Source organism: Rhinatrema bivittatum, chromosome 3 (genome assembly GCF_901001135.1).
Source record: "Rhinatrema bivittatum chromosome 3, aRhiBiv1.1, whole genome shotgun sequence".
NCBI lineage: Eukaryota > Metazoa > Chordata > Amphibia > Gymnophiona > Rhinatrematidae > Rhinatrema > Rhinatrema bivittatum.
Window position 1 is genome coordinate 560,209,262 of NC_042617.1, and position 12,295 is coordinate 560,221,556.

General features: G+C 52.1%; 1 protein-coding gene across 2 annotated transcripts in view; it reads right to left on the reverse strand.

The window, feature by feature from the left end:
• ARFGEF3 (ARFGEF family member 3) overlaps positions 1 to 12,295 on the reverse strand; it is a 301,053-nt gene that overhangs the window by 70,817 nt on the left and 217,941 nt on the right. For both annotated transcript variants that reach the window (XM_029596476.1, XM_029596474.1), the window contains one exon: positions 11,674 to 11,819. In XM_029596476.1, coding sequence (XP_029452336.1) covers positions 11,674 to 11,819 — 146 coding nt within the window. The remainder of the gene's footprint in view (positions 1 to 11,673; positions 11,820 to 12,295) is intronic.

Genomic DNA, 12,295 nt, shown 5'->3' on the forward strand with positions numbered 1-12,295 from the left:
GACAAAGAATAATTAGCCATAACCTTAAAAAGAAAGGCAAATAGCAGTTATCTAACTGTGGGCTGACAACAACACTTTTGTTTGACCCAATAAGTGATTTCAATTGTTCTGGAAGAAAAAACCCCAGATATGATTAATTTTGAGATTTAACGAAATATTTACATGAGTACTGAAGGAGAAAAGATGCCCCAAGAGAAATAACCGCTTGGCACATAGCCAAAAACCTCTTCCTTGAGTCGTTCTTGCTAGGTCCGGAAAAATTCTGACCACTTGACCCATAAAGGAGGTTCTTAACTTTTGAAAGTAACTCTTCATAATGTTCTTAAGGTCGTGGTCTGAGAAGAAAGTAAGGTTGCCCATTCGGAGAACTCAATCAGATTTAAACCATGTATATTAAATTGATCGGGAAAGCTGGTATACTCTCAGAGGGAACATTAAGGTTCTCAGTCAAATATCTTCTTAAAAATCAATTTGGGCAATTTGCCCACTACCTTAAGAAAATGTAGGAACCTTAAATTAAGTTTCCTCTGGAAGTTTTCAACATACTCAAGCCGACGACTGACAATATTTCTGTCTTTTATTAAAGCTGTGTTAAGTGTTTGAACATCATTTAACTTCTCTTCCAGAACATTGACATTAGAGGAAAAATTATGAAAAAAACGTTTTAATAGCACTCGTGCCAGAGAATTAGCAGGTGTAAAAATACGTGAGTAGCTTGGCATATGTACACACTTACGTGCGCAAGTGTTGCTCCCCCTCCCATCTCAGAACACCCCTAGACCTCCCCCTTTTTTTACGTGCGAAAGTGAAAATACCTGCGGTATTTTCAACTTTTATCAAATACGAAATGCACGCAGGGACAAGATGGCAGCGTGATACAGACACTGATCCTCTGAGCTCAGTTAATTAATCTTCTCTCTTCAAGGTTAGATTCTATAGAGAACCAGCAAATTTCCAATTATTGTGTAGTACTGATTGGTTTGGGAGGTCTATGTCAACTAGGGTAGCGGTCTCAGGCTGAAGAACCAGGAAGTTCTCGATGACCTGAAGGACTGGTTGAATTGGCGAACTAATTGTAAACTGGTTAATTTCATTTACGTGCAAATGTTTTAAAATTGCCCTACTTATGTGCATATATCGGGATTTACGCAACTCCTACTTTACTTTTCTATATATATTTTCTATACATATATTTAAAAATAGGTAGGAAACACGTGCATGCTCAATGCATTGAAATAAGTGCATTGAAATAATGCCTACGCATTGAATGTATTCCTGCGTAGGCATACATATGCAAATATGTTGGGGGATAAAAATATTCATATTTTATAATATGAGTTATGTTAAATCTATGCATATTTGCTACTGCGTATAGTTGTTTGAAAGTTATTCTCCCTATTTTTATATATTTTCTCATGCAGTAAAACAAACTGAAAAATAACCTTATCTGCTTTAAGTTCTTTGTTTAAAAAAAAAAAAAGTCCCTTTAAAGTCAAGAGAAACTTGCAAAGGTGAATGTCTACTTTAATATCCACAGAAACTTGCAACGGTAAATGTCCATAGATGTTTTACTGCATGAGAAAATATGTAAAAATAGAATTGAGTGAATCACAGGAATTCTGCCTATGCATGCAAACCAGGATATCCTGAAAATCAGGTCTGTCTGTGGCTCTTGAAGACTGAAGTTGGTCACCCCTGATATAGCAGATTGGGAAATTGAAAGCTGTTCTTTTTCCTCTGTTCATAATATGAAGTCACTATCAGGTCAATCCAGTAAAGTGCGGCCGCGTTTACCCCGCTCCTAACCCGCTTTCTACTCACTTTCCGGCCGCGTTAGCCCTTCCTGCGATCCACAATCCCTTTTAACCTACTCTTACCGCGTCCTTAAATCCCCGGGTAACCCCTTCCGCACGCGGCATGTATATTACATGTAAACAATCAAATTAGCTATTCCCTACCATCCAGTAATGCGCGCCCCCGACTATCGCTTTTTTACCCTGCCGTTTTGCCGCGCATTTAACCTGCTAGCTTACCGCCTACCCTTACCCCTGCGTAGGCAGGGGTAAGGGTAGGCAGCAAACTTTCCCCCAGCCCCTGCTCACCTGCCCTGGCCGCGTCCATGGGTGCTGGTCTCCGGGGCAGCCCCAGTCCTCTCCCCTCCTCCCGAAGCAACAAAAGCGAAAAAAAATCGAAAAAGCGAAAAAAAAGTTGCAAGAGAGAGGGGAGAGAGGACGGGCAATCCTACGCTCGGGATTGCCAGTCCTCTCTCCCCTCCTCCCGAAGCAAGGCGCGAAAAGCAGCCTTGCTTTTCGGGAGGAGGGGAGAGAGGACTGGCAGTGTAAAGTGACGAAGCGACTTACTTTTTTTGCAGCCCCCCTCCGGAGATGGACATCGGCGACGATGGACGCGGCTTCCCTGCCTCCAGCTGCCCGCGAAGATGGACGCCTGCACGGGCAAAAGCGGCCCCTGTGCATGCAGTTGGGCCGCTCAAGACGTGACTTCACGCGTCTGAGAACCGTCCACTTCCTGGTACCTGTCATTTCAAATGTCATTTGAAATGACATTTGAAATGACAGATACCAGCGTGTCCGTGAAGCGTTAGGCCCGCGCACCCAGGTTACTGTTTAGGCGCTGTATAGCGCTCTATACAGTAAAATGGGTTGCGCGGGCCTAACGCTTCACGGACGCTTCTTTAAGACGCAGCTTGCATTTGCAAGCTATTTACATACAGGATCGAGCAGTAGGTGAGCTGGACTGTGTGTGCGGCAACCGCGGGTGCGCCGGGCACTAACGCAGCTCTTCCTACCATTCGTTTCTTTAGAATTATTCTCTGTGCTTCATTACATTGGGGAAAAAAAATATTCCGGGACGGCTTGTTTTGGCCTTGTGTAAGCCCCCACTTTTTGGACCGTTGTTGAATAGTGCAATAAAAGAAATATTGAACCATTACTATTGCACAGTTGAGACTGCTGCTCATTTAATTTGACCCAGATGGATAACAGGTTGAGGTGAATCTGAGAACCCCATGCTTACATCTAGTGTGGCGCGGAAATCAGAGAGGAGTATTCCTTCGTAGTGAAGACAACAAACAGCCGAACCCATCGCTTCTGAGGCCGATCCTGTGGCACTGAAGGCTTTGTGTCCAAAGGGGCTGGCAAAGGGCTGGGTGTGGCACAGGGACAGCAATGTCTGATCTTAGGGGGGGAGGGAAAACAGCTTCCCACTACAGCAGTAATGTCTGCAAGCCGAAGGGGAAATACCTCGGAAGAGACTTTCCTTAGTTTCCCTGGCAGGTGAAGACACGTGTGTCATCCCTGAGGCAGTAGGTGCATAAAAATAGGAAAAAAAAATGATAGAACCTCCCTTCCCCATTATTTCTGTGCAGGTTTTGCTCTTTTATCTCCTGTCCCCGGACAAAAATGGAAGTATATATTCAACCAATGGGGGCCTGCCGGCTGCAAGGCCAGAAGCTCTCAACGGTGAGAGCCACCCATGCGGACATGAGGCGGCGAGGCCACGTATACTGCAGAGTGCCACGAACCACCAGGCCACGCCTCCACCATGCTCAGAAAGAACAATCCTGGCTCACAGGATTATTTTACGAGCTAAATCTCTAGGGGGCGCCAGCTCTCGGCGCGAGCTGATAATGTTGTCTTGTGTTTCTGAGAAAAATACTGTGCTCTGGTGCTACTTTATTTAAAAGAAGAACAGCTTCCATAATGAAACGTTTAGATGTATCCAAAGAATCCTGAATACATTTATTTTTTATATAACATCAATAGATATAAGGAATACATGCAACATAAAGCTGGTAAGTATGTTGTGTGCCCTGGCTAACAGAGCCTTAATATTTCCTCACTCATTTCTGGTCCATTTGCAACCCTTTTTTTTGGCAGTTCACAGCATTTTGCATACCTCAAACACTGATACTGAAGGATCATAAAAATCCCCACAACGAGACGGCGAAGGATTACACTCTCATATTATATCATTTTTGTTAACGCTAGTAAAATCTACAGCATCATTTTTTATTTATTTATTTTGCACATCACCTTGAACTTTTTTTGTTTGGCGGGCAATTAAATCCAAACAAATAAAATGTTATGTAACCAAGGGACTTCTGCAGGTAAAGCAGCGACTGAGCCACGGAAACGGCCCCTTTAGAAAACCGCACGACCAACGCGTGTGCAAAATTACATGCACACGTGCTGTAAACCACATGCACAGGCGAGAGGCGTTTCAGGGCGTGGGCAGGGGTTGAGACCCGCACGCATACATTTTCATTATAAAAAGGACGACGGTAACTTGCAAAACTGCGTGCGGATGCACATTTGCGCGCAAACGTGGGGCTGCGCGCCCAGGGACGCAGCCATTTTATAACATACGTGCACGCGTGCGCGTGTCATAAAATAGTTTGGCTACGCGCACGTGTGCCAATCCTGTTTCTACTGGGTAAGTTGGGGGATTTTAGAAGGGGGTGCGTGCTAATGCCATTCCCAGTTTGACCAGTTCATCCCGTTTGCCCATTTACGAGATATGTCCTCCAAACCCTCCTAGTTTAATAGCCTTCACTTTCCCCAGTTAGCCCTGACCCTTAAAACCCCGCAGATCTGCCTAGGTTTCTTCGTTTTAGAACTTACACCTCCTCCATAGCAGAAGTAAATGTATGTGGCAGGGGGGCCTCGACGCGCCGGGGCGCATAAATATTTACACATCTCTAGTTCATGCTCCGAAATGCCCACGCCCTGCCCAGACCATGCCCACACCCCGCCCCTTTAAAAAAAAACTTTGGGGGGGGGGGGTGCACTGCAGGAGATATGCGCGTATCCGGCCGGCTTTTAAAATCTGCTCGGTGTGCACGGGCCTGATTTATCCATGCAACTCCTAATTAAGGCACACGCCGGGCTTTTTAAATTCACCTTTGTGCGCGTACATTCGGTCAGGAAAACGAAACGCACCAAAACAGTAGGTGGAATCGTGCGCGCGCACAGTTTCGCTGGGTTAATCTGCAAAGTGCATTTATGCGTGCAAGTCTGCTTTGTAAAGTTGTGATTCGGTTGGCAAGTGATAGGCAGTGCCCTGACGAAGGTCCCCAGTTTGGTCTCTGGTTTGGGGCTTCCCTTCTCGGATCAGCTGGGAAGGGGACGCCGTGGAGGTGGATGTTCAAGGAGAAGGAACAGTTACGGCCTGGAGTCAGCGCCAGTGATTGCAAAGTTTTGGAAGGAGCCCTAGTGTGTGGCTCACCACAATGATTGGACGAAACATACGTTGGGAAGAAACAGAAAACAGAGAGAAACATTTCCCAGGTAGTTGTGAATGAAGGCTCATGGTGCCCGATCCCAGCCCTGGTTCCGATTCAGCTGGAAGTACAAAAGAGCAAGAGGAAACTGCTGGGTCAATCAATCGATACATAAACTGCAATATGTAATTGATTGTAAAATGGCCGCAGGTGTCTTAACTTGCACTTCCAGGTTTTCCTTAGACGAAGAATAGGAAAATTAGTTTCTTACCTGATAATTTTCGTTCCTGTAGTACCAAGGATCAGTCCAGGACACCTGGGTTGTGACTCCGCACCAGTAGATGGAGACAGACTAAAACTTGTGGGCGGAGCCATATATGCCCCTGTGCCAGTCACAGCCCCTCAGTCATACGGAATGTCAAAGTAGAACATAACCAGAGAACCAAACTAGCTAGTAACCACACACAAAACGGGGAAGAACACCCCTTCTGGAAACAGACTCCCCAACCGAGAGAGCGAACAAGCGGAACAGAGTAAGTTAGAACAATGAGCGGACTCTCCATTACTTCAGCGCAGCACTGCGGGCGGGATCCTGGACTGATCCTTGGTACTACAGGAACGAAAATTATCAGGTAAGAAACTAATTTTCCTTTCCCTGTACGTACCAGGATCAGTCCAGGACACCTGGGATGGACCAGAGCAAACCTACTGAGGGTGGGAAGCAGAGAGTCCCGCTCGGAGTACCCTCTCTTCAAAACACCCGGGATCTGTAGCCCTGACATCCAACCTGTAATGCCTGATAAAGGTATGCAACGACTTCCAGGTAGCTGCCCCGCAAAGCCCTTGAGGCGACACCTGCGAAGCTTCTGCCCAAGACATTGCTTGAGATCGAGTCGAGTGAGCCCTCCGGCCCACAGGAAGTGGCTTTCCACGCATCAAGGAGGCCGAACCAATGGCCTCCCTGAGCCAACGGGCGATCGTAGTGCGAGACGCTGCGGCCCCTTTCCTTGGACCAGAGAACAGGACAAACAGATGACCCGTGATCCGAAACGGATTAGTGACCTCCAGATACCAAAGGAGGGATCTCCGCACGTCTAGCTTCCGTAAGTCCCTTGCTTCTGGAACGGGGGTCGCCCCACCCGCGAAAGCGGGCAGCTCCACCGATTGATTCACATGAAAAGACGACACAACTTTCGGAAGAAAGGAAGGAACCGTCCGCAGAGAAACACCGGAATCTGAAATACGCAAGCAAAACTCCCTACAGGACAGGGCCTGTAGCCCGGAGACACGCCGCGCCGAGGCAATCGCCACCAAGAACGCCGTTTTTAAAGTGCGATCCTTAAGCGTTACGCGTTGCAAGGGCTCAAACGGTGCCGCACAGAGAGTGGAGAGAACCCAATTGAGGTTCCAAGCCGGACAAGGGAGCCGTATAGCCCCCCGAAGAAAACGAGAAACATCCGGGTGAAGCGCCAAGGACGCACCACGGACCTTACCTCGCCCTTTCCTCAAGGACCACCCAGACACGGACATAAGCCAGAAACGTCGACTGCTTCCTGGAACGCAGCAACGTAGCCACCACCGCATCCGAGTAACCGTTACTCTTCAGGCGCCTCCTCTCAAAAATCATGCCGCGAGACAGAAGTGATCCAAACAGACGGGGCCCTGGCGGAGTAGGCCCGCCATACCTTGGAGCCGAAGGGGCGCCGTTACCGCCAGCTGGACGAGGTCTGCGAACCACGGCCGGCGCGGCCACTCCGGTGCCACCAAGAGCACCTTGGCCGGGTGCAACTCTATGCGCCGCAGAATCTTGCCGATCACCGGCCACGGGGAAACACGTAGAGCCACACGTCCGTCGGCCAGGGAAGCACCAACGCATCCACGCCTTCTGCCCCCCGTTCTCGACGTCAGCTGTAAAATCGCGGAGCCTTCGCATTGTGCCATGTGGCCATCAGATCCAGGTGGGGCACACCCCACGTTTCGCAAATGAGAAGGAACGCTTCGTCCCCCAGCTCCCACTCTCCGGGATCTAGACGATGACGGCTGAGAAATCCGCCTGAACGTTGTCGACTCCCGCAATGTGAGATGCTGCTATGTTGCTGAGATGCAGCTCCGACCAGGCCATCAAGCGTTGAGCCTCCTCCACCACCTGGGGGTTCCTCGTTCCGCCCTGGCGGTTGATGTAAGCCACGGTGGTCGCATTGTCCAACAACACCCGGACTGCCCTTCCCCGCAGCAACGGAAGGAAGTGTTGTAAGGCCAGACGGACCGCTCTGGTCTCTAGGCGATTGATAGACCCTTGGGTTTGCGACACCGATCATTGGCCTTGGACCGAACTCCGTAGGCAGACCGCTCCCCAACCAGAGAGGCTGGCATCCGTGGTTACCACTATCCAGTCGAGTGCCGGAAGGGAGACTCCAGAAAACAGATGACTGGGATCCAGCCACAAAAGCAGGCTGGACCTCGCGTGACCCGCTAGAGGAAGCGGAAGGTGGAAGTCCTCCGAGCCCGGCTTCCAGCGGGCCAGTAAAGAAGACTGTAATGGTCGCAGGTGAGCGAACGCCCAGGGGACCAGCGTCAGCGTGGAAGCCATAGATCCGAGGACCGTAAGGTAGTCGCAGACCCGCGGTCGACGGAGCGACAGTAAACGCTGTACCTGAGATAGCAGTTGGCATACCCGGTCGCGTGACAGGAACACCGTGCCTTGCTCCGTGTCGAACCCTTGCTTCGTGTCGAACCCCGCTTCTAGATATTCAGAGGTCTGCGTGGGTGCCAGATGACTTTTGCAGAAGTTGACCACCCATCCTAGGGACTGCAGGAGATGGAGAACCCTGTCCACTGCCATTCGACACTGATTCCCGGACTTCGGCTGAATCAGCCAATCGTTCAGATAAGGATGGACCAGGAGACCTTCCCGGCGCAACTGCGCTGCCACCACTACCATCACCTTCGTGAATGTACGAGGAGCCGTTGCGAGCCCAAACGGGAGCGCCCGGAACTGGTAAAGCCGTCCTAGAATGCAGAACCTGAGGAAGCGTTGGCACGCCGGCAGAACGCCTATGTGAAGATACGCCTCCGTGAGATCCAGGGAGGCCAGGAACTCGCCGGTCCTACCGCGGCGATGACCGACCGAATCGCCTCCATTTTGAAGTGAGGAACGCGCAGGTATCGGTTTAACCCTTTGAGATCCAGGATTGGTCTGGACGAGCCGCCTTTCTTTGGGACGAAGAAGTAAATGGAGTAACAGCCCCTGCCGTGTTGGCTGACCAGGACGGGGGAAATGGCTCCCAATGCTTCTAAGCGTCGAATGGTGCCTAGCACCGCCGCCCTCTTCTCGGGGCCTTGCAGGGCGAGACAAGGAACTTGTCCGCTGGAGTGCGAGCAAAATCTAACGCGTAGCCGTATAATATTACGCTGAGGACCCACTGGTCCGACGTTACACCGGCCCATCTCCCGAGAAGACATCAACCACGCCCCGACGTTGGCAACGGAGTGCTGGGGCTGCGGCGGGAGATGGGCCGACCACTCTTCATTGTGACGACTTGGGCCCCGTATCGCCAGGGGGCCTCCGTGCCTCCCGAAGCGCTTTCCCCGAAAGGACTGCTGCTGCCACTGCGGAGTACGGGAGGAAGCAGACCTATATGCGTGCCCAGACGACCGTTGAGGACGTGACTTCCTGGGACCCCGAAAGCGGGACCTAGCTGAAAAAGAGACCGCGCCCTGGATCTATCCTCGGGCAGCCGAAAGCCCTGTTTTCCCCCAGGGAAACCATCAAGTCATCTAACTCCTTGGCAGACAGCAACTTGCCTTTGAACGGTAGCGCCCCGAGGTGAGCCTTGGAGGAGCCGTCTGCCGCCCAGTTGCGTAGCCACAGGAGTCTGCGCCGAAACAGCAGCACCATGGATCTCGCCGAAGTGCGCAGCAGATGGAGGAGCGCATCTGCGCCATATGGTATTGCTGCTTCCAACCTATCCGCCTGCGCTGCCTCGCCAGCAGAAAATCCGCATTGCCCTGGAGAACTTGGGCCCAGCGCAAGCTAGCTCTCATAGCGAAATTCGTACGGATGGCGGCTCGAATACCCAGCGCGGACACCTCGAAAATCTTCTTAAGTTGCACTTCCAGCTTCGTGTCCTGAAGATCTCTGAGGGCTGTCGCACCTGTGACTGGAATAGTGGATCTTTTTGTTACCGCAGAGACCGCCAAATCCACCTTGGGGAGCTTAAGAAGGTCCAGCGCCTCCTCCGGGAGCGGGTAAAGCTTGTCCATGGCTTTGCTGACCTTCAGACCCAATTCCGGGGTGTCCCATTCTGTCCGTGGAAGAAAAATGAAACGGAAAAACCACTGCAGGGCCCGTGAGGCCTAACAGGACCGGATCCATGTTCGCCTCCTGCCGAACTGCTACCGGAGGTGCTTCTATTCCCAATTTCTGGAGGATGGCCGGAACTAGGGGAGGCAGTCCCTCCCTGCGGAAAAGCCGGACCACCCTGGGATCGTCTTCCTCCGCTGCTTGTGATGCCTTTCCTGCTCCGGATGGAGCGGATCCGTCCCCTGCCACCTCATCGGCCCCTGTAGGGGCTCTCCAGGGGAAGCAGTGTCCGCCCCCGTGGAGGAATCCGGGTCCGCCTCCTGTGGGACGCCACGCGGAGGCCGTTTCCCCCTGAAGCACTCGGGGGCACATCCGTAATCCCCGAGGGTCTGTTGGGGCTCTTCGGCGGTGGAGCCCTGCGGGACTCCCTCCGGCCGCGCTTGCTCTTACCTTTCTAACACCTCAGGACTTAGCGCAGCAAAAGCGCAAAATCCTAGAAAACGAGCTGGAAACAGAATCAGCCTCAGCTGGGCTCCTCTGGGACCCCGGGTCCCCCGAGGGACTCCCCCCCGCCGGGCCCCGCTGAGGAGACAGCGCGGGAGGCAAGGCCGCAGGCCCTGCCGCTTCCCGCGCCATTACGCGGCCCGTGGTTAAAATGGCCGCCACTCCCGCGCTGAGCGGGAAACAATCCTGGGACCTCTCCATCGTGCCCCCCCCCGCTCGGCGGCGGTCGCGCGGGCCGTACTCGAGCCCCCCCGAGACGCCCCCGGACGACCCTTCAACGCCGGGATACCGGAAGCCCATAGGCCGTCGCGCGAGAGACGCGCGCGCGCCGAGCCGCAGGCCCGGCAAGCGGAGCCGCGAGGCATGCCGGCGAAACGGCGCGAAGACGGCAGTCAAAGGAAAATCAAAAATTAATAAAAATCGCGCGAACAGCCTCCCCCCTGTGAGCGGTGCCCCTCCGAGAGCAGCGACGCAAGAAACAGAGAGCAGGCACAAACAAAAGACAACTTTTTTTTTTTTTTTTTTTTTTTTTACAACAAAACGCCTGTAGCTGTCCGCGGTCCTGGAGCCCTAGTCCAGCAGGGGTGAGTGAACCGGGCTCCCCTGCTAGGGTCGAGGACCCGGCTTCTCTGCCGGGTCCTCGACCCTAGCAGCGGCCTCAACCGGGGGGGGGGGTAGTCCTCTCAGGACCTCTCAACCCCCCCGGGAGGTAGGGCAGACGGACGTCAGCGACAATTTGGCAAAAATTCCAATTAAAAGACACTAAAGCCTAAACTGGCCTAAACCAAAAGAAAAACCAACCCTGACGGAGTACCAGAATCAGGGCAGGGAGGAGCTGTGACCGGACCTGCACCACCTACTGGAGACAGAGTAAGACTGAGGGGCTGTGACTGGCACAGGGGCATATATGGCTCCGCCCACAAGTTTTAGTCTGTCTCCATCTACTGGTGCGGAGTCACAACCCAGGTGTCCTGGACTGATCCTGGTACGTACAGGGAAATGGAGGTTATCTTGCAAAGCATTTAGGTCCCTATATAGGCCTGTTTGAAAAAAGTGCCTACATATAGTCCCTAAATTTAGGTCCCTAAGAAGTGGACATGGATAGGGACAGGGGCAGCTTTGGGGAAGGAAGTTAGGCACCTAGCACTGACTTTCTGCACCAAGCACCTAACCCTGGGTGCAAATCTAGGTGCTGCCAGAGCAACCCTCAATCTGGCCACTCAGATCCTCCCTGCCTCCGGCACCACTGAAAAACCTACCCCGGGGTCCCTTCTTCCCTTCCCACGCCTTTGCTAAACTTGCGCTGGGGCCCGGCCAGCTCTCCCAGTATCCTCCCCCCTTCCATCCCAACTGCACTTCAAAAGTCAAACCAGGGGCGACCCCCCCCCCCCCAGCACAACTTTTAAACGTGACGCGTCGAGGGAGGACACGACTTCAGTTAGGTGGCCATTCTCAACCAAGGCTGAGCCACCTAAATCTGAGCGGTCCGGTTCCGGCCGAAGACGGGCCTGCGTGCTTGGGTTCCCTTTCCACATCCAAATCTAGAAACCGTCAGGTGCATGCAGATGTGGGCAGAATGGAGCTGGCAGCACTGCCCTGGGCCGGGCGCCATGGCCACTGGACCCACCTCTACCAGATGTGGCGCCACAAGGCTCCAGCAGCGCATGACATGGAGCAGCGGGCGGCCTTTGCTCCGTACGATCCTCAGCATCACGTCCCCGAGGCGGAAGAGATGGAGAGCGCTTCTCCTGTCTTGAGTAGATTTTATTTCTCCTGTAAAATTGAAACAGACAAACAAACAAAAAAAAGTGTCACCCCCCTGATCCCAGTACGTTAGGAGTGCCTTACTTTTGAAACCCATCCATGTTTTATACAGCGTGGCAGGAGCTGCACAATTTACCAAAATACTGCGTATTTCTGCTGCGAAGGTACACACAAATATTTTCAGTGCTAGAATACGCATACTTTCTCTAGCTATTTTATAAACGGGTGCATATGTACTTTAAGTGCATAAACAAATGTAACATGTACATGCCATAATCCCAGTTTAAACGCAGGTATTTTATCAAGCATGTGCTGACGCCGTTTCGAAAATACTTACTTGCCCGCGTTCTTGAAATCACCAGTTCGCCAACACCTCGCCAGTTCACCCAGTCGATCTCTAGCTCACCTAGGACCCTCTAAGCACTTCACCCTGAACTCCCCACCATTTCCCCGTAGACCTCCCACCCAAAACCTGCAGACAAGTC